This window comes from Mus caroli, unplaced genomic scaffold (assembly GCF_978045245.1).
Source record: "Mus caroli unplaced genomic scaffold, Mus_caroli_1 scaffold_5, whole genome shotgun sequence".
Taxonomy (NCBI): Eukaryota; Metazoa; Chordata; class Mammalia; order Rodentia; family Muridae; genus Mus; species Mus caroli.
In genome coordinates, this window is record NW_028227260.1 from 121,249,130 (window position 1) to 121,275,431 (window position 26,302).

At 38.7% G+C, this 26,302-nt stretch overlaps 1 protein-coding gene across 3 annotated transcripts in view; it reads left to right on the plus strand.

The window, feature by feature from the left end:
* Positions 1–26,302, plus strand: part of Gria3 (glutamate ionotropic receptor AMPA type subunit 3) — a 265,112-nt gene that overhangs the window by 189,934 nt on the left and 48,876 nt on the right. For all 3 annotated transcript variants that reach the window (XM_029473262.2, XM_021152663.3, XM_021152661.3), the window contains 3 exons: positions 22–228; positions 11,589–11,965; positions 21,828–22,026. In XM_029473262.2, coding sequence (XP_029329122.1) covers positions 22–228; positions 11,589–11,965; positions 21,828–22,026 — 783 coding nt within the window. The remainder of the gene's footprint in view (positions 1–21; positions 229–11,588; positions 11,966–21,827; positions 22,027–26,302) is intronic.

Sequence of the window (26,302 nt, forward strand, 5' to 3'; positions counted from 1 at the left end):
CCTTTTGTTCTGTTCTCTAAGGAATCACCATATGTAATGTATAAAAAGAATCATGAGCAACTGGAAGGAAATGAGCGCTATGAAGGCTATTGTGTCGATTTAGCCTATGAAATAGCCAAACACGTAAGGATCAAATACAAATTGTCCATTGTCGGTGATGGGAAATATGGCGCAAGGGATCCAGAGACTAAAATATGGAATGGCATGGTTGGGGAACTTGTCTATGGAGTAAGTATTTTCAATTCCATTGTTATCTATTTCTATTCTTTTCAGTTAACAAGAAAATGAGGGGATCTAATGTTCAGTCTTAAGATTTATCAGATTTCAGAGTTTTCATGAGTCTGTAAAGACCTAGTTTCTCATACTGGAAAGCATCCTTTGAGCAACAAGGTTAGGAAAGCATCCTTTGAGCAACAAGGTTAGGAAAGCATACTTTGAGCAACAAGGTTAGGAAAGCATCCTTTGAGCAACAAGGTTATTTTACAAAAAGGAAAATAAAATTGAGGAAATATATTTGGCCACATTAAGCACAGTCTGCCCTCTACTGAGAGTCTTTTCCTTATTCCTTCTGTGTTTCACTGAATTAGGTACCAGAACCACCTACCCATGTAGTTTCTTAGCAGTATCTCCATCTCTCCTCATTGGTTCTCTCATGTCTAATGAACCAATCTGCAGTATGAGTCCTACTAGGTCTTTCAAATCTAAAAGCACTCTTTCTCCCAACCATGGACATTATCTTAGTTAAGGTTTTTGCCATCTGTCTATCATTTAGCTGGATCCCTACCTCTAGTTTTACACTAGCAAATCAGCTCTACATTATTGCAATCCCCCGCTTTAAAAAACAGGATAAAACTTGAAGAAGACTATAGTGGTATTGTCACAGGTCCTTGGTGTTTTAAATGGTTTTGGTCTCAGGGAAGGTCTTAAGCAGAGCAATGAAGTATATGAGGATAGGTACAACTGGCCACCAGAACTACCCATTTCATAAACCAATCTCTAATAACCAAAGTTCAGATCTAAATATCAGAAGATATTTAGTTCTACTAGACTAGAATCACTTGCTATAATTGGTACCTATTTAGACATCAGATACTGAGAAGATAAATGAATTGGAGGTATGTGTGCTGAGAAAGTCACAATTGGTAAGAAGCAAACGCCTATGTATCTATTGGGTGGAGGACCAGGAAAATGACTCCAGTGGTAACCAGCACAACTAGGGCGTCACTCAATCATAAAAGACTACTGGGGTCCCTCAATATGTTTTTTAGAATAGGCCTTTGGAAACCAGCATAAGAGATGGAGCTTATTTCTAAAAATGAGGACACAGAATAGGAACTAAGGCTTAAAATGAGGCTGGGCCCCAGGTATCAAAACTGGGACACTGTCCTCTTGCCAGACAAACAGCACAGTAACTTGAAACCCCTCCTCCATCTGTGGGGCCTGAGCCAATCACCACCTGTCTTAGGTCAAGGTTGGCCTTGGGAACTGGGGCAGGACTGAGTTGCAGATGATACACAAGTGAACTAAGAAATGAAAAAGAGGTTTTCCAGTTCCAGAGAGGGACAGACAACAACTCAGTTGATTTTGGAGGACCCTAAGCAGCTCTCAACCATTTTGACATAGTACTAGCCTCTCACTTTCCAGGTGACAATGTTTTCTCTTTCTTGTCCCTTATCTCTCCAACACTCAAAACGTATTGTCTTGCCTATAGCTCTTCCTGCACTTTAGTACATTACATAAGGAAAACCCACTCTTTGCCCTAATGAATCGATACCTGTATACAATAATGGTTGACAAAGATTCATTAAAGTTAGCTCATGGTGGGAAAAATAAGGCAATGTTTTTGTTATTATTAACTAGCACTTATAGAGTGTTCACTGGCTGCTACCTACTGTGCTAAGTACTTTACACACATTCTGTACCTTAATCTTCACAACATGCGTTTGAAGAAGTTCCATTAGTAACCTCATTGTATATGTAAGACTATTTAAACTAAGAATGGAAACTACATTCCAAAGACCAAGCATCCTGCAGGGCCCATCTTAGTTGTTCAGGCTGCTATAAGAAAGTATATTAGACTTGTGGCTTACAAACAACAGATATTGATTTCTCACTATTCTGGAGGATGAGAAGTTCATGATCAAAGATTTAATTGTCTAGTAATGATGAGCTTTCTAGCTCACAAATTGTACCTACTTGTTGCATCCTCACATTAGGGAAAGGGTAATTAGTCTCTGAAGCCTCTTATATAAATAACCTATTTATGAGGGTTCTGCTTCATAGAGTAACCACTTCCTAATACCCCATTTCCTAATAACATTACTTTACAGATTACAATTTGAACATATAAAGAGAGGCACAAACATTCTGACCGTAACAACAACACAGTGCCTTGGATCTATGAGGTTCATGTGCTTTTAATAAGTTCACCACACTATCCCATAGTAAAAGTTGTTTGGGGCCCATTTCATCTGGAATAATATTTGAAATTTATTATAAAAATCTTTTGGTGCCTTGGCCATTCTTGAGAGAAGTTGTCGAGGCTTTAGTAGCATGGAATTCTATTGAGGTATAAATTAATACTGCTCCAGTTATCTGATCTAGTCCATCAGTTCACCAGCCCATCCAAACAGAATGGTCAGAGCCCTGTAGTGTCTCCAAAGAAACTTAGCACAGTCTGGAAATAGATCAGTGCCCTCCTAGCATTGAGCAAGATGTCAGGCATGGTGATGTAGGATAAGAGATTGCCTGACATTGTTCAGATGAAGTGCAACACTCTCATGGTGTTTTGGTTTCTCCTCTGGGATGTCCTCTCTGCTGCATGATTTAATCTCTACACATCCCTTTCTCTCTCTACTTCATCTATTTGTAAGTGAGGGAATTTGAGAAATACAGAGCGCTTTGTTTAGTAATTCAGACTTCATCTCCTCAATTTTGAAAAGGTGAGATTTCTGAAGTGACCTTTCTCTCATCCTCCTGCTGCTCTGGGAAGAGCTTTCCTTTCTGCCAGGGAAGGCTCTTAAAGGCACATCCTCTCCCCTTTCCTGACCTAGAAGATGTCTCTGATGTTTTCTAAGCTGAATAATACAAAGTGATTCTGGACAACTGACAGCAAACCAATCCACTGAAGTAGACTGTCAAACTACACTTTCCTCTAAAACCTAGGAATAGGAAAACTAGACTTTCCTGTCATGCTAGGAGGAAGAGTTTGCTGTCAGAGAGGAGGATAGAAGAAACTACATGTGCCCTCATCTTCATGGAGAAGTTTTCATCTTTTGGCATTAGAAACTTTTCAACATCTCTGTACATGATAGAAATGGTGGGGGCATGAAAGCACAGGCTTGCATTTCTGGCAGTCCTGACCTCTTGTGGTTTGCAAGTTGCTTCAAAAAAAGAGAGAGGAAAAAAGTGATGATTTCCCAGAGTGCCTAATGGACAAAAGATGGAGAACAGGAAAATTATGACTTGCATTTAGCAGGAAAACTAAACAGATAGGCACGGGTTCGTCTTTCCAGTACCGCTTCCTATACCTTTGTATGACTGAGGATCAGAGCAGGAAAGGAAGGCAGAGCAGGAGAAAGCTTTGCCAAAAACATTTCTGTATCTGCGATGAAGTCTCAAGAAAAAGTCAAAAGAAATTGAGTTTGGTAAAGAATAAAGAAGTCAATTAGTCTCTTTTCAGAAGCTTCCTGAATTTTTTTTCCTTTAAAGAAATTCAAATCAAAGTTGATGTTGGGGCACCTTGTATCTCTAAGAAGGTTATTTTTTGAAACAAACGTCAGCAGCATACAATGTTCCCCATTACGTAAGCCCTTCAGAACATTGTGGTCTTGAAACTGTCCACCTGCTTTTAGCAATTTTGATTTTGAGCTGGATTTCTGTAACACTGCCACATAGTAATCATTCCAGCTCAAATGGCTCACACACCACCAGTTTTTACTGCTCCCAAATAGCAAGTGTTTTAAGAGGGCATTTTAAAAGAACATTTTGTGGCTATCAGGATTCTTAAATATTCTTTAGCCAAACATCTAATTCATTTTCACAGATGACTAGGAGACCCACCAGGGCCCAAACATTAGCATTGACCATTGAGTAAACCAAGAAATTGAAGCCTGCTGGAGCACAAGAGTGACAGCAATTTCGCAGGGAGGAGGGGAGGTGGCAAATTTTGACAATAGCACAAACATCACAGTTTGGCAACTTGAATACCAGTATGCCTGGTCTAGTGCTCTGTCCATTGGTTTACATTGGCTCAGCTCACTAAGCTTCTCGATGTATGAGAATTTTGATATTACTGCAGTCAGATATGTCACTTCTTCATGGCTTCAGGGTAAACGGCTTGCATTCTAGCTGGATTATGAGTGATTCCATCTAAGATACTCATTACATTTCTATGTACCCTCTAGGGCAATGCAATACTAATCTCTAGTTATCTCTTGAAATATTTAAAAATACAACGTAAATAGCTGGAAGGTTCTGTCCTCAAGAGAAGATATATGACCTAACAAGGTTTATTTTTTTTAAGAAAAAAAAAAGGCAAGAAATAGGCTAGGAGGAAATTGGAGCCCCAGTTATGAAGAGGACACCTCCCAGTGGGTCACTGCCACATTCTTTAGGTCCTTAACACCTAGAATTGAGAATAAAGATGATGCGGGATTGCTTTTGGAAAGGCCAGAAACAATATCATACATATTGGTTCTTCTGACTTGGAAAATAGCAGAAAGCTCAGGAATGAAGATGAGATTGACATGAAGATTCCAAGTCATGGACCTTGGGTGTCCCGGACTATTTCTCCCTCCCAGGAGAAATGGCAACTCAGCAGATACTACTTACAATGACATTGCATTGCTTGTAAGAAATGACCTTAGATTGCCACTATCCTAAAACAGATTTATTTTCCATTAACAAAGGCAGAGAGTCAATCTGTCCTCCCAGTTAAAGGCAGAGAAGCAAGGACCCAGTATCAGATACTATGAATTCACTGTTAATCTTCAGGTGATTACACTGGGCTCTGGCAGAAAGGACTGATGGTTTGATAAAAGTGCTCTTCTACTGAACAGACACATAGACTCCAGGGAAGAGCATTAATGATACATGAAAGTCTGCTATTCTGAGCAGAGAGGTGAGAAAATATTCCCAACCATATTTAGCATCACACGGCCTTCATCCAGCTCCCCAGATGCCCGTTTATCTTCAGTGGGTCTTTAAATCCCTCAGTTCCCCAAGGACAAGGAGTCCAAATCAATAGACCCATACTGGGACATCTGTTCTGGATAAAGAAATGAGAAGATCCTGTTGTGACCCTGCTTGTTGTTGCCCTGATTTAAATAGTCCCCATCCCTTTCTCCAGATCTTAACCATGGCAGACAACAAACATCTCATAGAGTAAAGCCAATAGAGCAGTTTAATCCCTGTTCCCCAACACAGAGCAATTGTATTCCTATTGTCCACCTTACTTCTGCCCCACTCTTTTTTTTTTTTCTAACACATTTCAGGAGGAAATGCCTGCTGAAGGCCACTAGAGTTTTAGGCTTAACGCAAGGAGCAGGGAGCAGATCACGTCTGCTTCTTATACGGTCTGCATGATACATCTCTTCCTTTTTCTTCCTTCCCCCCTTGCTATCAGAAAATGCTTTGAAACAGTGGCTGACAAGTTCCTGCTTAAACGTAATCTTCAAATGGGTTACAAATTTTAGATGAGCTGATCAGATGAAAATACTTTAAAATGTAACAAGCCTCCCATCTCAAACAATTTGTAAAATTACAGTTACACTAAATGTCATCTCTGCTTAAAATTTGTCAGCTTCTTAAGTTCATGATCCCTGTGCATAGGAGTCTGTTGGGAGTTTAGGTTTTATATTTACAACTTTGGCTGCCCACCTATAAAAACGATCATAAATCCCCTCAAGCTAAATCCCCTTCAATAACGCAGTTGCTTGGGTTTGCCACTGGTTAAGTGGGGAAAAAAATCAAACTTAATTTAGTGTGTTTACTGAGCCCACACAGCCATTCTTAAGCTACTTGATTAAAATCCTTTAAGTAGTCAAAATGCAAGTTAAAAACACTAGTAGAGTCTCACCCTGAGCTCTTACCATTTGCTGGTTTCTGTCTGTCACCTGGAGCACACTCATACCAAGCATTTACCCACCTAGTATTCTAAAAGTGACTTTTCTGCTGCTATTAGCAGCACAGGTTTGATGACAAAAGGCTGATGGAGTGGTTTAGGACACCAAAAGAGAGACACTTGATTATTAAGTTAGAAGCTCACCTGCTCCATAGTGCTAGCCATAATCCTTCATGCAGTTACAGCTGACTTGCATCAAGAACAAATATCAAGGGAGGAATTTCAGAGGGTGGGTGGATTTGATGCAAACGTGTTATATGTGTATATGAATATTAATTTATTTGGGTGGTTGCTTTTTTTTTTTTTTACATTTCCATCACTCTTAAATCTTTAATTTTCTTTTAAAGTAACCCTGTTGTCTGTATGCCATGGCAGTCCCAGGAAAACTAAGGATTCTTGAACACTTATTAGTAATCTGCTTCTCCATGTTCTCATTGGTAATCAAGCTGATTATTTCACAGGCATTGTGGCAGGCAGGTCATACATAAGCTCTGAAATAACCTACAATCACACGGATAAATTTTATTTTTTATTAAATTTATTATTTATTCACTTTACAACCCAGTGTCTTCCCTTCCTCTGCTCCTAGTACGCCCTCATGTAAGTCTTCTCCCCATTCCCCTTAGAAAGGGAAGCTCCCCTCTGGTCGTCAAATCCCTCCAGACCACACATCAAGTTACTGCAGGACTAGGCACATCTTCTCCCACTGAGGACAGACAAGGCTATCCATTTAGGGGTGCAGGATCCATATGCAGGCAGTCAGTCAACAGGCTCATGGGAAGCCCCTGCCCCTTGTTGGGGAACCCACATGAAGACAAAGCTGCTCATCTGCTACATATGAGCAGGAGGCCTAGGTCCAGCCCACGTATGATCTTCAGTTGGTGATTCAGTCTCTAGGAGATCCCAAGGGTCCAGGCTAGTTAATTCTATTGTTCTTCTTATGAAGTCCCTATCCTCTTTGGGACCCTTAATCTTTCTTCCAAGTCTTCCATAAGACTCCCCTAGCTCCATCTACTGTTTGCGTGTCTCTTCACCTCTTCCCATTGACTGTTGGGTGGAGCATCTCAGAGGACAGTTATGCTAGGTTCTTCCTTGCAAGCATAACAGAGTGTCATTAATAGTATCGAGGATTGTTTCTTGCCCACAGGATGGATCTCAACTTGGGGCAGTCATTGGTTGGCATTCCCTCAGACTCTGCTCTTTGTCCTTGCACATCTTGTAGGCAGGACTCAGTTTGTGTCATAGGCTTTGTAGGAGGGTTGCCGTCCTTATCCTTCCACAGGGAGTCCTGCCTGGGTACAGAAAGTGGCCACTTCAGGATCCATATCCTCCATTGCTAGGAATCAGCTAGAGTCTCCCACTTAGACCCTCTGGGAACTCTCCCCATCCCAGGTCTCTGGCAAATCCTAGAGATTGCCCCTAACCCCAGCCTATCTCCCTTCTCTTTCTCCTGCTCTCCCTACACATGATCTTCCCCCTGCCTCTCTCCCCTTCTTATCATCTCTTCCACCCAGTTTCCTCCTTTGATCGACCTCCAATGCTATTTTCTTTCCTCTTCCTCATACGTAGGAAGGGATAGTAGCAGGAGAGGTCAAGGGCTGCCTCTGAGCTGATGCTCCACTTCTGTGACTTGTCTCTCACAAAGGATAAAAGAGATAAAAAATGTAAGCTCCAGTCTCCCACACATCTTACTGTCCTGAGGGCTCAATCAGCAGTTTTCTTAGCTTCTATTGGTTGAGTCTTCTTCTAGTTACTTGACTCTATATTTTTGTCCTTTTCAATCTGCAGGTCTTTATTAAGGGCCCTTAAGGGTGCATGGTAAATTCTTGTTTTGGATCCAGGCCACATCATTGAGCTCAGGTTTAACATCACCCTTCATCCTCCACTGGGGCAGTACAAAAAAAAAAAAAAAGTATACTTTCTTTGAAAAAGCTCCTGAGATCCCAGCACTTGCAAGACGGAGGTAGAAGGATCACCACCAATTTGAAGCCAGCCTAAGCCATGCAGTAAATTCCAGGTTAACCTGGGCTGCATAGTAACATGCTGTCTCATAAGAGGGAAAATGGCAGGAAAAGACTTCCCAGAAAGAAAAAATTCAGAAAATTAGAAATGCTAGGCTAAGGGAAAGAGGCAAGAACCTGAGGGGAACAGATTAGCCCTGTTGTTTTTTTGTGATTCAAAAGTACTTTAAACTCAGTTCTTTAAACTCCTTTGGGAATCTGTTCTTTAGCTAAATGTTCCTTAGAACTAAACAATAAACCGTTATTCCTTCTCTGTTAGCCACCTCTTGTTAGTGTTTAGTGGTGCTTACCATGTGATGGGTATGGCAGTTACAGAGTTTTCTTTTGTGGGCTTTTTTGGTAAGGGTGTTTTGGTTTTGGTTTTGTTTTGCTTTGTTTTGTTTTTCTACTTCAGCCATTGTCTTTTTCCTTCGTTTTGAAATTATGATGTAATTTTACCATTACCCCTCTCTTTCCCTCCACCAAACCTTGCCATATATCAAGAGGCCTATGATTGTACATTTAAAGGGGATCAGGTGTCTCGATCTTCCATTCTGTACCAACTTGAAAAGAGCTCAGTTCCCTTAAATTCAGTCCAAATAAAGTGAATTTCTCATGCCAAATACCCACTTAGTTCTACCTTCAAAGACAGAAAAGAATTTTTTAGCAATTTCTCCTAGAAAGATTAAGACTTACGTGATTAAAGAAAGAAGAAAATGTTAAATTAAGTAATTAAATTCAAATGAGATCAAATGGAGACTAATACTAGATGCATATTTGTGTCCTCTGAGCAGGAGGCAGAGACATGTTGGCACTGAGTGGAGGCCCCTTTGTATATGAAGTCTCTTGGCATGAAAATACTCTAGCTGATTCAAGCTATCTTTGCCAAAAACCCCCGCTAGCTTTCTGGCCAAGTCCATTCTTATCAGGAGCTTTTGTTCTTATGACCAGGTGTAGGCCTCAGGCAAAGGATAAAACAGGTAAAATTTGTCATAGCCTCTCATCTTATCTTCAGTGTGGAACTGAAGATTAAGGAGTTCACTGGAATATGAAGGGAGTTGAAGCCATAGATGATGATGTTGAATAAAGAAAAAAAAAAAATGACAGGACCTTGAATGATCTGTCTTGTTCTACAAACCTTCAGTGATTACCTCCTAAAAGGCACTTCTAGAATTACAAAATATACCTTGGTGGAGAATGGAAGCTATGAAGAAAAAAGCAGGTAAAGAGTAATATTCATAAAAGTAATAAGAGAACCTGACATCTTTAGTGTCAGAAAGCCAAAGGAAAGAGTATACTATGCAAAAGCCCAGTGATGTCACATGAGCAGTTGATGTCTGACAGGAGGTGTTTGAGTCTGGCAGTCAAGTTTACAGTTCAAGAAATAATTTTAACAAATCAGAGGGACTACAGAATTAGATCGTGAAGTGGAAGTTCTGCTTTCATTCAGAGATAATGAAGTTCCAGTTTCCAGAACATTGATTGTGATGTGTAGAGGAGCAATACGGGTAGGGTGACAGAAGAATTAAAAGTGAAAGGAGTGGTGTTTGGTAAACATAACTCCCTATGATTTTAACTGAATATGTGTTGTATGATTTTTTTTTCCTTTGGAAGACATGAACAAATGGCTACTCACTACCTGCATAGCACCAATGACAGGCCAAAACAACAATTCCACCAACATTCATCTTGGCAAAGCAATAAGTTTATTGGGGTTATTTACAGTAGTATGGGTAAGCAGGTATTTACAGATGCATGAATAACTCATCTGCATTGCAGATCAAAGTATTATAGTATGTAGTACATATATGCAAGTGTCAACTGACAGCAGGTTGCTAGATAAGCCAATGGATCTGAATCTCATTACAAGAGATCTAATCTCAGCCTCTTTCCCTTATAAATGGTGAGTATAAGTCATGGTTAATGCCTTGTCTGTTACAGCATACATCATTTGAAGAAAGAATGGTCATTGCATCAACCTCAAGGTTTCTAGGAGAGTGAATTCAAACAATATATAGAAAGTGCTTGACACAGTGCCTCACACAAAGTAAGCGGCCAATAAACGTGAGGAATTCTTCATCATCTACATTTCCCCTTAAATAAGGAACACTTATTCATGTGACAATCACAGTAACATTAGGGAAATAGACTATGGATGGTAAAATAAGAAAACAAAAGCTAGGTTAACTATGTCATAAGGAAGTCCAAGTTGAGGTAAGAAAGAGATAGCAAATGGTTTGAGTTGCCCTATTCAATTCACCAAAGTAAATTTCTTCCTCCCTCCCTCCCTCCCTCCCTCCCTCCCTCCCTCCCTCCCTCCCTCTCTCTCTCTCTTTCTTTCTTTCTTTCTTTCTTTCTTTCTCTCTTTCTTTCTTTCTTTCTTTCTTTCTTTCTTTTTTGGTCAATATACTTTAGTTGAAACTTCATCCATTTTCCTCCACCTGTTCCCACAGGTAAAGATACTGAAGCATAGCTATGTTTATCACACACACACACACACACACACACACACACACACACACACACACAAAACCCCGAGTGTCCTTGGTAACTTACTACAGATCTGATCTACAGATCTGATATAGCATACTTATTTCCCTAGGTATATTTTAAAGACGATTTCCACACTAAAACCTACTAGCATTGAATTGGAACAATTGTAGAAGAAAAATAAGTGCAGAAATTCCTAATGCCACATTTCTCTAAAATTAATATAAAAAGGTGACATGCCTTTACCTGAGTTAATTATTCAGTGTACTGCTAACATTTATTTATCAGTCTGATATGTGTTGATATTGTGCTTATATTTATCACCAGAAAGATAGCTGACTTGATAAAATAATATATATTCTAATAGTTGTTTTATCCTTGTATCTCTCTTGCAGAAATATTGCATTTTTTCATATACTATGTTCAACAACTAGCAACTAATTAAGGCATATACATTTTTTAGAACGTACTACAATAATATATACAAAACCAAATACTGTGTCTCTGTCTTCAAATGATGCATATTTTAACAGACAAGGCAGCAGCCTAGACTTACACCGAATACCTCAAGGGAAAGGTGGGTCGTTGTGCACAGTATACAAAAATTCCAGTAAAATAAGGGAGAGAGACATAAGACTATGAATATTAAAATAAGAAAACAAGAGTTAGATTAGATATGTCATAAGGAAATACAAGTTGAGGTATATGACATATCAAAAGAAAATCTGAGGAAAATAGAGTCAGTTCCCCTAAGCCATGTTTCAAAGGACAAAAGACCAGGGCATTTCCTTGTTTGACCAACAAAATAAAACAATTTAGAGCCCACTGAATGACCCTGCTTCTCTAATCATAGCACTGACAAATCAGATGGTTACAGTGATCGAATATACTATATTTCCACCAAAGACATTTATTAAGTGAAAATGATAAAGGAAATGCTGTCTGTTAAAGTGTTCTGTGTCTTTGTTTTTCAGAGAGCTGATATAGCTGTTGCTCCCCTCACTATAACATTGGTCCGTGAAGAAGTCATAGATTTTTCAAAGCCATTTATGAGCCTGGGGATCTCCATCATGATAAAGAAGCCTCAGAAATCAAAGCCAGGCGTATTTTCATTCCTGGATCCTTTAGCTTATGAAATCTGGATGTGCATTGTCTTCGCTTACATTGGAGTCAGTGTAGTTCTCTTCCTAGTCAGCAGATTTAGCCCTTATGAGTGGCACTTGGAAGACAACAATGAAGAACCTCGTGATCCACAAAGCCCTCCTGATCCTCCCAATGAATTTGGAATATTTAACAGTCTTTGGTTTTCCTTGGGTGCTTTTATGCAGCAAGGATGTGATATTTCTCCAAGGTTTGTTTGTGTGTAATACAGAATACCTGCTTGTATTTTGTGGTCTTACTGCCCTCATGTCCATCTGGTATTCACCTGCATCAACTTCAGAGTTCTTTCATTTAACATTCCATCCAATGACAAATTGTCATCACGGCATTTTGTGTGCTTGTCTACGAGGTGAGTGTGTCACTGGCGATGCTTGAATGCCTAAGGTTTGCTACAATGCTCATAGATACCCAGATTCTGGATACAGTTAACTGCTGCATAATATTCCTACGAAAGTTTCCTCATTAATTGAACTGAAATATCTTCACATTTGCCAAGGGGCTAAATCTGGGCAAAATGTGAAAGAAGATAGAGCATTTCTTTAAACCTTCCCACCTTCCCCTATTAGTATTGCCCTTCTCAATGTGCTCTCAGTCTGCCTACGACTATGCAAGCGTCTACTCAAGTTTCTTAGCTAAAACTAGAAAACTTCTCAGAACATAAGTACAAACCTTAATGGTGTTGTCATATTTGAAAATAATCTGGCCATTTGTTATGAAGTTAGGCCGAGAGTGAAAATGTGACAAAAGAATTTTACTGTCATTTATACCCCCAAAGTAAAATGTATGAATGTCCATAGTATCTTTAGTTGTAATAGACAAAGTATAGAAACAAAGCAGTTGTTCAACTAGTAAACTGATAAAGAACTTGTGGCATATCCATTCAATGGAATACTATTTACTTAAGAGAAGAGATTACTCATGCATCCTAACAGTACAGATGAACCTTGAAAACATAATGTCAAAGTGAAATAATTCAAACACAAAATGCCAAACCACACTCCACTCTACTTCTTGAATATACCATTATAGAGCATCCCATTTGTCCCCAGTAAACAAATCTATAGAGATAAAAAGGGCAATTACTATGGGCATAGTTTGAAAGGAGAAGAATAAAAACACAGATAACAATGGTGGGATTAGTCTGGCAAGTTTACTTTTGCAGAACAAGTCCAAGAGTCAGAAACAACTCTGATTTAAGTTTTTTATGTCTTGTTCATTACAGAACTTTTTCTGCTTGCATTTTTAAAAAGAAATACACCACCAAAGTGTCGTTTGTTCCAATGAACGAGATTTCGATACCCACTTATATTTGCATGTGGGGGCAAATGCCTTACTTGTCTCATCCTTGTCCTAAACCTGCTGGAATTCATTACAAATCCTGATATTCTGATGAAGGGTGATATAAAACCATTTCAAAAATGGATTGTGATGATGGTTACAGAACTCTAACCTTACTATGCAAGTATGAGAACCTGAGATCAGGTAGCCAAAACCACATAAAAACCCAGGCATGACTGTATCTGCCTGTAATGCCAGCATTGTGGGGTAGAGACAAGCAAATCATGAGAGCTCACTGGCCAGTCAGAATAGACTATGCTTCCAGTTCAGCGAGAGACTCCATGTCAAGTCAATACCATGCAGAGAGATAAAGGAAGACACCAATGTTGTGCTTTAACCTTTGCTTATGCACTCCCATACATGTGCCAGATACATACACCATACACACACAGACCACCACACCACCCACAAAACAAACATATGCACACTAAAAATATTTTTAAAACACTGTAACTGTGGTCAAATTAAGCATTAATCCACATGCTGACTAGGGTCAATACTATAAATATACAGGGATTTTCACTTAGAAATTAAATGTCTTGGGGCTGGGAAGATATACCAACCAATATAGTGGTTCCTTTTCAAGCATGAGGACTTGATCCAATTCCTAGAATGCATATCAAAGCTAAGCATGCTGGTGCTTGCTTCTAAAACCAGTGCTGGGCAGGTAGACATAGGTGACCCATGGTGCTAATTGGGCAGTCAGTCAAGACTAATTTGTAAACTGTAGGTGAATAATATACCCTGTCTCAAAGCAGAGGATGGGAAGTGTTCCTGAGGATGATACCCAAGGTCTTCCTGCCTTCTCTACATATATTACTACAAAGACAAGGATTCAGAAAGATAACACCAGCATATCTTTGTGAGGTTAGCCATTGGGTGCACAAAACATTCACAATAAAGCTTTGCAGCGTAACTACAAAGCATAGCATACTTTGAAGCATAGCTATCTTCACCAGAATTTTAGAATTGTGTGTATCAAGCCTCATGCATCCAAACTACTCCTTCCCCCAACTTCTGTTAAAAAGAATTGCCACCCTCAGTCTGCTTGGTTGGATTCTTCAAATTATTTCATGTCCTGTTCCTTTTGTGTTCAGAGTGTACCATTTTGTGATATCAGGGAGTTCATTTGATTTCCTAGTTTCTTTGGAGGGTTGAGAAATACTCACTTTGAGAGTCTATGGCCTCTGAATGCATCTATAGCTGGAAGATTTCTAACATGACTAATAATCTGTGCTGAGGCAATGTTGAAGAGCCATTAAGGCCAGAGATTTTCCTGGTTTCTGTAAGTCAACTTTCAAAACTACATTTGTGATATTCCCTACTGTGATACATACTTAAACAAGTCTCTTCAAAAGTCATTTGTTTTTACAAATATTTACTCATGTTACTTAATTAAATAAGAACTAAAGCTGATACTAAAAACGACAAGTTAGACCAGCTTTGTTTTGTTTTGTTTTTGTTTTTGTTTTTGTTTTGCTTTGCTTTGCTTTGCTTTGCTTTGCTTTGCTTTGCTTTGCTTTGCTTTGCTTTGCTTTGCTTTGCTTTGCTTTGCTTTGCTTCAATTTCTGGTGGCAGAATTTAAGCTATGGATATTCTGTGATCCCAAAATATAGCAAATGCCTTTTCTTTCCAAGGTATAGATTTTATTATGTTGCTCAAGATGTCATCATATAGTTCAATGGCTTCCAAGTTTTTCACCATGGCCCACAGTAAGAAATCATTTTTCCATCTTGATTCACTATACATAAATTTAAAAAACAAACTTATACCAGACATTATTGTTACAGTATTCTGTGCACACCAAGATGGTTCTATCCTGTTTAATTGTCCTTAAATCTAATCATGGTTCAACTCACTAAGAAGCCAATAGCACACTTGTTTGGTATAACAACTATTATCTTTATTGCACTTTCGAGTGAGAAATTATTGCCTCCATGAGCTCTATATTTTCCAACCTATAAATGATCATTCCTCTGACACTATCTTTTGTGCCCTACAAAAGAAGTGGTATCTATAAATGTTATGCTTCCTAGAATTTGTATGACATTCCTCTAAGAAAGAAACATGTTTCTCTTTGTCTTGAGAGTTCTATTGACTATATATGTGTGATCAACTGTGTATCAATCCTGCCCACTGTAATATATTTCTTTATTGGCCTATTTAGAAAGTCCTGACAATAGTATAGTCGTACTGTGAGATGTGTAGCTGCCTTTACTGAAAGCGTCCGCGTTCACTTATTACACTTTGCATAATGACCACAGAGTACAAACTCTTCAGAAAGCCAAGAATGTAAGATAGACTATGCAATGTTACTTTCATCAAAATTGAAGTAATTCAATGCGTTGTCCTTGAGATTAGATTTGAGAATACAATTGACTAGGATTACACCAGCAGGAACTATAAGAGACAATTCCGTCTAACTTGCCATTTCCCGGGGGAAAGTACAACAGCCTTCCCTGGTCTCCCACTGTGGACACATGGATAAGTAATCTACAGTCTCCCCTGAAACATACTCTTTAACCATTTCCACAATGTAGGTATCATGCCTACTTCTAAGTTGAAGAAAGTGCTACTGGTTAAATAATTAGCCCACTCACACTAGCAATGATACCCAGATCTCAAATCTAGTTCCGATTGCAAACTCTTGTTCTTTCTACTATGTCCTGCTCTGTTCATATCTTAGACTATAGTCATTCCTAGAGAGCTAACACAAGGGAATCCATCTTTCTGGAGATTTTTAAGAGCCAGCAGTTCAATTGCTTCCACAACTCCTTCACACTGCCAATCTGGAGGAGCCCGGTTGGTTTCCTCACTCTCTTCATGCTTGGAAACAAGAACTGCTTTCCTATTTCTATCCCTAAAGAAATGCAGCACTTGTTGTTAATAAAAGCGGGCAGCGAGCATTCATAATACTGCAGAGTATGTGCTCACTCAGAGCATAAGGCTGCAAAATCAGCACTAAGGCATTATGAGAAAAACTGCTGGCATCATTCCATTGCCATCCAATGCAGTTATTGACAGTTAGCTAGAAGCTTCAAGATTCTGCATTGATATTAGGTTTGATATTTGAACTGCTCTAATTGCTCCAAGTGAATTACTTTGTTTTACATGAAGCTGTCGGCTGAGTCAACGTTAGAGAAGGGAATCAATGTAATAAGCCCAGGCTATATTCACATATCAACTGATTTATCGAAAGTAAAGTCCAGAGAAGGAACAAAGACAATCAATTTAACTCTCTCCATCCTGAACGTGTTCTGGGGGACACTGGATGGGGGCATCCAGACGGAGAGAGCAGAGTGATTGAACAGGAGGTGCTAAACTTAGCTTCTCCACATTCCAGTCTACTCAGCAGTTGTGTAACCTGGGGCAACTTACTAAGCCTAGTTAAACCTCAGTCTCTCATCAATAAAATGCAAAGCACAGCTCCTGGCCTTTGCGCTTAATAAGTGTTAGCTATTGTTATTATGAACTTAGATTCTTCAAATCATCCTAGTCTAGTGTATATACCAGTTAATACTGATTTTGGTCGGAGTTCCTACAAGGACTGCGGAATCCAGCTGAAATGCTGGTCCATAGCAAAAGTCCAAGAGTCTCCTGAGAGACAAGAAGCAACATTCCTTCTTGGTGCCACCTAGTGCTTTTGAGGATTACAGCCCTTGAAAGCTCTTTGAGTGCAATATTCCATAATATGTCTCTCACATTGACAAGAGGTTATAGCGTTTTACAATCTGAAATGTGTTTCTTTTGTGAAACTTTGATAGAGCCACTTGTGCCATCTAGAGTCCAAGTTCAGACAAATGCTCCCCCTGCTGACTTTCTGTGAAGCTGCAGGGACAACTCAGGACTAGCCAAGTAGAAGACATAAGGGTCTGGAGAATTACCAAAGGGAAAACTTAAGGACCTCACCATTGGGCAAAGATTACTCCAAATGTATTTTTTATTAAGTTTTTAAGATAGCAAGTCCTTTGAAGAAGTAGGCAAGGACTCTTTCACAGTTATACATGAATATAGATCCTCCTTTAAAAGGACAGATACGTGTAGAATAACAGAAGGTGTGAGGGGTTTGAGCTGTATTTTAAGTAATATACTTCCTCTCCTGATGTAGATCACTCTCTCCAACCTACCACCAATTCATTTCACTATAGTAGTGATGTGGTGATATATAATAACTTAGAGGCAGGATTTTTATGGCAATTATTTCACAACTTCAGCTGAAAGCTGTGGTTTTCAGTCTTTAGGACCTGGTCACTTATTTCCATCAGAGAAGATAGTAAGAAACCAAGATTGATCCTATACATTTTTTAAAAGACTCTATCATAGTCCCAGCAATGAATGGAGGGTTGAAATGATGACTATGTGAGAAACAGAAAGGAGGAACAATAAAGAAATTGGATGAAGGCAGAGGCTTTGTCTTTCCCTTAGCTTCACCATCTCATAAAACTAAAATACTGCAGATTACAAAATTTACTAATAGGAAGAAGGTTATGGTCTATAACTCACTTTTATTGGCATTTCTGATGTCACAAAATACACTTTGCTATTAATGTAGGAACTCCAGTTTCTTATTACTACAGTTAAAAAGAACATTGTCTGCTATTTGATATGTGAATTTGGCAACATTTTTCTATGTGTGCTTTTTTTTTCTTTTGTTAACAATTTATTTTCATTAACTTCATAGCTCTAACCCTTTTGTGAAAGGCATGACATGCACACTATTTTGTGTTTTTTTTAACGTAAGTGTGCAGCATTTTACAGCCATTTCATTATGCTAACCTTGAAGTCTGTCTTGTGCAACAAAACTACTTGAAATGAATGTTAAGCATTTTGCAGCTACATTAATGGAAAGAAAGGTACTGGGAAATGATGGGTCTTTCTAATTCAACTCTAAAGTCTTGTCTCATTTTAATAGACCCTTTACAAAATGTGACAGGGTTGACCCATCAGTCACGTTTTATATAGTCTCCATGTAAAATGTGGCCTTAAGTGGCTGTAATTTAACTAATGAGAAAAGGGATAATACAAAAATGCTTGTGGAGCTTCTTCCCTGTGGGTTCCACATTTTTCTTCAGTAAAAAGATATAAGCATGCATGCCGGGAAAATGGAAGAGGAAGATAGAAATTCCGCTCAATCCTTTGTTAAATCTGCTACTGTCTTGAGGAGACCATATCAAATGCAATTTCCTGCATTCTCTACTGATGGCAGCAAACTGTTTTGGTTTGTAAAGCTATTGTGTCCGTTTTATAGGGATAGTCTTTCAAATTTGTCATGCCAATCCATACTAACATTCCTTGCAACTTGATGGATTGGTTCCAAGACCCCTGCCAAATACTCAACCCTGCAGACGCTCAAGTCCTTTATATAAAATGGCACAGCATTTTTGCATATAATGTTCCTGTGTACATTAAATAATCTCTAGATGGTTCATAATATCTAAAACAATTGAAATGCTATGAAAATAGTTGTTTGACTGTTATCTGGGGAATTGTAAGGGGAGAAAGCTCGTATTTACTCAAGACATTTTCCCAAATATTTTCAATGTGCAGCAGGTCAAATGTGAACATGTGGAACACAGCTCTCTAGCTGACTGTATGCCATGAGATTAACCACATAATTGCCAAAGTCAATAACCAGGAGACAAGAGGCCACAAAAATGACCATTTTGCACTTAGGTTTATTTTCAGTCATGTCAACAGCCAATCTCAGCTGAGTCATTCTGATCCACCACATGATGATCTGAGTCAGTATTAAGGTGGCCACAATAACTAGATTATGATATGCAGGCCTGATTTAAAATCAGACAGACATAGCCACAGTCCATTAGCCTCAATAAAATGGCACAATGTAATTTCCATAAATTACTGTGTTTTCCTCCACATTTCAAGCAGGCAATGCATAAACTGCCATTAGTATTCACAGCATAATATACCTCTTCCCATATCAAACTCCAATTCTGGAATTACACCAAACTCAAGCTTCTCTCTGGTCTCAGCCAAACCACATTCCACATCAGGAGGACTTTTACAGGTACAGCGCAAATAAACAACAAATAACAACACATAAACATGGTCAGTGTGACTGCAAAAAAAATCTATAATTTTCACACCATTCTGAATTTTCTTATCCAAAACCTAGTTATTTTCATGCTACAAAATATTTGGGTATTTTTCTTCTTAGAAGATTTTCACATCAAAAAAAGTGAAAGAGAATATATTTGACTGTGTTTTAGTTATCCAGAGACCAACCACAACTTCAGACTTAAACATAATCAAGTATACTTTTAAATAATTAATAAATAAATAGTACTTTATTTATCAAAATACTTGACAGAATTCTCAGGTTATATTCCCATAAACAACTGGATTTTCCACATGCTAAGAAAAAGGGGGTTATCTTGGGACACCGGAATTTGAATTTTACCACAGAATTATAGTACATGCAGAGAAGACCTTGATTTGTCAGTTCTCAGCCCAGAACTGCCCTCTTCCCACAGAGTCTGGAGATGTGTCAGGCTCCTACACTTCTTCTGTACTTTCTAGCAGAGTGGGAGCTCTTTCTGTGAGATTTTATGGGCATGGAAAAGCACAGACTAACCAGGGTGGAGCTTTTCGCCACAGTAGAACTATACAGAGGATGATGTGGCAATATTTTTATAAAACCTATGGAGCAGATTTGAATTTCTATAGACCACACTAACCACCAGCAATACTGCAAAGGAAGTGAATCCCAGTCTTAATCACAAGCCATGACTGAGTATCCATTGCCCTCTGACTTCCCACAGTCCCTCTCCATGAGTAGCACTTGTGATGGAGGGACATAACTTACAACTCTGATTATACCCTAAAACTTTTATAAAATGCTGGGGCTTAGGCCCAACTCCCATAACTCTGATCTAACTTATCTAGGGGAGATTTTGGGCAAGGATTTTTCTCTTGTTTTGCTGTCTTTTGTTTGTGGGTTTGGTTTTGTTGTTGTTGTTGTGTTGTGCTGTGCTGTTGATGGGCAAAGTTGAGAATTGCTGGTAAATAACAATGTTCATTTCTCAGTTTGGTAATTCATCACTTGCAACAGAATCACCTATGATGCCTATGAATCACATACTCTTGGACATGCAGAAATCCTGAATCTATATTTTACCAAGATGCCCCCCTTGCCAATGAACAGTAGTATTGACAATTTTTTTTCACTTTACAATTTATCCATCCGTGGCTACATTCCCTAATAATTGGATTAAAAAGTTGAAGAAAATTCTTGTTATTAAAACATACCACTTTCCTACTAATTGAATACTGTTAGACCAATTTGTGATGATTTGATCAAGGCTTCTAAAGAGCACATTGAAGGAAGTTTCAACAGTAAGAAATCTATGGAAGAAATCCAGTGGTGGTTCATGCCTTTAATCCCAGCGCTCAGGAGTCAAAGGCAGGCAGATCTCTGAGTCTGAGGCTAGCCTGATCTATAGAGTGAGTTCCAGGATAGCCAGGGCTATTAACACAAAAATCCCTGTCTTGAAAAAAGAAAAGAAAAGGAAATCTATGGTAGGACAGAATGGACTTTTTTGTTTTAAGATTTAGGGAGGAAAGAAGAGAATCAACAGTGTTTTAGTGCCTCCCCCAAACTGTATGATGTTCCCCACTTCACTTAAGCCTGTCCCCAGTGACTAAGAGTCTTGTATGAACAGAAAATATCTGTCCTCTTGATCCTCACTAACCATTTATGTGAAGATGAGAAGGAACCTTTCTACTTGGAAATATGCCTTATGGTGACCAACTATACAAAACAGCCATGTCTGCATTAATTTTTGGACCTCAAGCTAACAGTGCCAATTTGCCACTATGTTCCCATTTCCCTGTAAAGATAAAAAGATTTAGGATCCTGTATTTTGCATGACATGACTTTATGCCACTTGTTCCCTACATTGACTACACAGATAATCATCTGAGCAGAATTTAAAAGTCCAGATATCTAGGTTTCTCCACTTGAGTTTTGATTTAATTGATCTTGGATAGACAGTGTTTAATTTTCTGTATGTGTACCCAGAAAAGGTCATGTACCATGTGAGAGTATAAATGAGAAATGGTAAAAGAAAGATTTTTTATGTGATTAAAAAAGTTTGATTCTAAATTTGTGCTAGTTTTGAATCACTGAGACAAAATACCAACTTCAAGGAGGACAGGTTTCCTTTGGCTCGTGATCTCAGGATTTTTAGCCCATAAGTACTTGGCCCCTTGCTTTGAGCATCTGCTGAGGCAATACATTATAACAGGAGCATGCGGCTGGTGAGACCTGTTCACGTCCTGGTAGCGAAGAATCAAGAGAGAGGGGAAGGACTAGGTCCCATTATTCCTGTGACCTAACTTTCTCAAGCTAAGCCCCACCTCTTAAAAGATCTCATAGCACAACAGACAGACTAGCAGCCCAGCTTCTAGCATATGACTGTTTGGAGAGACCATTGAGATCTAAACTAGAGAAAACCTGGAGAGGCCTAAAGGGTCTTCACATGTGTCATCATCATATGCCATCATGACATCGCATTGTTAACCCATCACTTCTGGCTGATGTTTTGATTCCATTGTATCATCAACTTCTCTCTTTCATCATCTATAATAAAAGAATACTTTTCTATAAAGAAAGACTTTCCCCAATTATGGTGACTTTTTAAAATTGAGATCTGGGCCCTCTGAGTCTAGACTTCTTTTGTTTTGTTTTTTAGATCACTTTCTGGGCGCATTGTTGGAGGGGTGTGGTGGTTCTTCACCCTGATCATAATCTCTTCCTACACTGCAAACCTTGCTGCTTTCCTGACTGTGGAGAGGATGGTGTCCCCCATAGAGAGCGCTGAAGACTTAGCCAAGCAGACTGAAATTGCATATGGGACCCTGGACTCTGGTTCAACAAAAGAATTTTTCAGAGTAAGTACTTTGTTGTTAGTTCAGTCTGCTGGTTTTTATTTCCATTTCACAAAGACAAATTTGCAGCACTTTGAAGTGAGGCTTGTAGGAAACTTTATCAAAAATGTCTTAAATACCGTTCTGCTTAGTTGTAATCGGATCCATTGTCCATTAGACTCACGGGAGACATAACAGGTGAGATGTTGAGAGCACTGAATTGGAACTCCTAGATTTTAATTTCAACCCTGCTATAAAGTGAGTATTTGTTCTTGGGCAAGTCACTTAACTTCTTTAGACTTTTGTCCTTACTTGAATAATTAGGGGGTTGATCTAAATAATACCTCTTCTTTCTAACTTTTATAAAAAAAAAAAACAATGATTTTCTTTTATCTCAGTGGTTCATACAAGTTAGATAGTTAACTGTAAGACTCTGAAAGGTGATGGACTAGAAGAAATTATATATTCTACTTTAAACTTGGTTTTCGACTGAAATGTATTATCATTGTTCCAAGTATATACATGATGATAATGTTGTTTTCGAGATACTTTATAATTGTTTTCATTTCTTGAATAGATTTGTTTCATGTGCACCCTAAAGGCCAATTCTTATTAAGAAAAGAGCAAGTTATTCACTACCAAAACTTAGTAAAGCTAAGCTACATAAAGTGCACTGCCATTGTTAAAAACTCAAATTTTTAGTTGCACCGGCAAGAAAAAAAAAGGGGAGCTTGATTTAAATTAGAAAATGAGTCCATTTTATATTCTGCCACAGCCCTCTACTAAAGACACTATAAATGGTTGACACAATGGAGCAAAAGTCACATTAGTGTATATAGGAAAAATTTTGTCACTCTCTCCAACCAATAAACATGTTCCTGGATGGCAGGTGTAATTACAGACTTTATCTCAAAGGTCCAGAGTAAACAGATGTCTCTAAGATGACTTGTTTTAATAAATCAGTAAGCAATCTATTTCTATGAGCTTTGTCATGAGATTTTTATGGAAGACTAGGAGGAGTGTATTTCTTGACTTCATAGCAATTAATTAAAACCTGGTTTTACTCCCGGAAGGATGGGAGGTTAGTTCTGGGACCTTTTCAAGAATTCTCTATGCCTCTGGATAGCCATACCTCGCTTTTACCACCTGTTTACAGAGCAGATCGTTATGTTCAACTAAGGTTAAAAACATCAAAATCATGTTAGGTTGGTGTCTCCTCCTTCTATGCCAGTCCCAGAAGCTTATTTAGGAGCAGTACCTTGTCCCCTGAAATCACTCACATGTGTCAGAGCTGGAAGCCAGGGATTTCCATCTGTCATGTACTGAACACCTAATCAGCTCCTTGGAAATCTGATTTGGTACCAACCTTCAACAGAGCTTCTGTTCACCATCCCAATAGATATCTAGTCATAATATGAATTAATTGACCACTTAGGACACCAAAAAAAAAAAAAAAAAAAAAAAAAAAAAAAAAAAAAAAAAAAAAAAAAAAACAGACCCTCTGGTAAGAGTTACTTGTTTTACAAGAGAGCATTTTTCCTTAAACAATGATACAAGATTAGGGAGGTGTGTGTTAAATGGTAATCAATACATGACATCAATTCCCATTAAGCTTTCAAAGTCCATCCATCCATACTGTAGGCAAAGGGGGTATTTCTAAAAAGATTTGTTAGCAGGCAGGCTTGAAATCATGGTCATATAATCACTGTGCCCTGACTTCATCCCCCATGTACTTTGTGCTTATATCTACTGATCCAAAGGATGATAGTTCCATTAAAGAGCATCATATTGCAGCTGATTTGAATCAACATTCAGTTCTGAACAAAGTTACTACCCCATTCTAGTTGGTTGGTGAATTCTAATGTTCACACATTCCTAGGGATCTTTGCAGCCAATGAGTATTTCCTATGGAAATGGAGCTGTTTTGAAAATCTGATTAGAAGCAGGCAGATATAAGGAAGTGCAAATCATTTCTGATCCCCTAAATGACACTTTTTCTTTTTCCCCAAGTAGTCACTAGTGACATCATTAAGACTGTATGGTAGTCCAGAAAAGCACATAAAGGTTGTTGTTCTACGAGTGAAATCAAACAGTGCAGACTGAAAGTATTCTATGAGTGTGACAAAGAGAATGCTGGGTATTCATATAATCCATCCCACCTAGCCTACTGACCTCTATGCCACTTTTTCTCTACCCCAGCCCTCAGTGAACTCAATGCAGCAGAACAAACAACCTGAAAGAAGAAGGACTTGATGGCCATAGCCATATCCTGTCACCTTCAACCCCTAGTTACTTCAAAGTATCAAGGAAATTTTAATAAGAGCCCCAAACAGTTTTTTGGTTTTTTGGGGTTTTTTTGTTTGTTTGTTTGTTTTTTGGTTTTTGGTTTTTTTTTAGAAAATGGAGCACTCTGACAGTGTGCCTTCTGGATTTTAGACAATGAAACAAGACCACATGAAGCCTTAACAAACATAATACGAGCTCATTTTTCCCCTTTTACTCAATACGAAAACCACAGAGATCACCTAGTAATAACATAAAACAGCCTAGGGCCAGCCCTCTAGATCTTCCAGTATGAAGAAGAAATGAATTAAATTAAATTCTTCTCTAATTGCCCTGTAGACATTTTTTAACTCATCCTAAGCAAAGCTGTCACTAAAATGATGATAGTGTCAAGCGATCCCTTTGTTTGTTCCATTTTCTAAGCTTTCCCTAGCTGTCATTTTACATTCACATAAAATCCATGAAACAGTGGGACCTGTCCCACCAGGAAAGGCAGGAAGGAACTGAGCAAAGTGCATGCAGGTGGAGGAGACAGCTGGAATATTCCCATCAGCACTCTGAACTTGAAAACTGATTTCCTTAGACAGCGGCTCCCAACCAAAGGTGGAGGCACACATGCTAAAAACCAAGCTGACAGCTTTATTGTCACAGGCCAGGGAAATGCCACTGTGATGTGAAAAGCTGCACCAAAGTAATCATTCTCCAGTCCATTTTGGAAATTTAATCTGCTACAGATTTATGTTAAGAAGTAGTACTGCACAGAAGAGGCAGTTCTAAAATCCCTGCCTTCAGACCTCCTCAAGATAGCTTTTCCAATATTTGGTAAGGTTGCCATTAATACAGATTCAGGGCTAAAAGGAGGGATTTTTAAATGAAATGTTTAAAGAAGTGAATGTAGGAGCTGAGAAGATGGCTCGGTCAGTAAACTGCTTGCTGTGCAAACATGAGGGCCTGAGTTCAATTGCCAGCACCCACATAAAAAGCCAGATGTGGTAGTATGCCCCTGTAAGTCCAATCCTGGGTAGGTAGAGGCAGACAGAAGGAACCAGAAGCTCCCTATCCAGCCAGAGGAGTCAATCAGTGATCTCCAGGTTCAATGAATGACTGTCTCAAAAACTTAGGTGGGGAGCAATTGAAGAAGTCACTCAGCACACCCTCGCACACGCGTGCGCATACACACACACACACACACACACACACACACACACAAATATAAAAGTAGAGGACTACAATGAATGGGTTCTTTCCTTTGTGCCCTAAGATATACAAAATAACTGACCATTATTATTAGGAAACCATTGAGGGAACTTCTTTGCTCTGAATAGAACACATTGTAAGTCCAAAAAAAACCAATTACTTGTGAATAAGGGTTTTGTCTTAAAACAACACCTATTGACTGTTTTGTTGTTTAAAACATTTTTGATGCAGTAAATGAAAAATAGGGGTCTTTTCAACGTGGAGCAGGAAGTATTCTGCTAATAATGCTTAAGTCAGCTTCCACATTCAGAAACACACTAACACACACACACACACACATTTCACTTGGACCCACATTTCTTCAATATCTGCTGGTTATCTACACCATGACCTTTTAAGTGCATGAATAAAAGAGAAAATTCCTTCTATGAGTATACCTGCACCAAGTATGTTGACATTTTGAGATGATTGGGAAAATGTACCATTAATCTCCTTGACTCATTTTACCTTTCCTAATGTTAAGTAGCACATCAAAATATGAAAATCTTTTTGTTAAAATTCTTGTCACTTAATATTATGATGCAACTGAAGTTGTGACACACAATGCATCTGGGTAGATTCAGCCAGATGTCATTAGTTTAAAAAACACAAGTTGGAATTGGTGGTATATACCTGACATGCTAGCATCTAGGAAGCTAGGGCAAGAGGATTACTGGCTTAAGACCATCCTAAGCAACAAAGCAAGCTCAAGTGCAACCTGGGCTACACAGACATTGCTTCAAAAATATTGCTAAATGTTTGAGAATACAGTCAAGCCAGA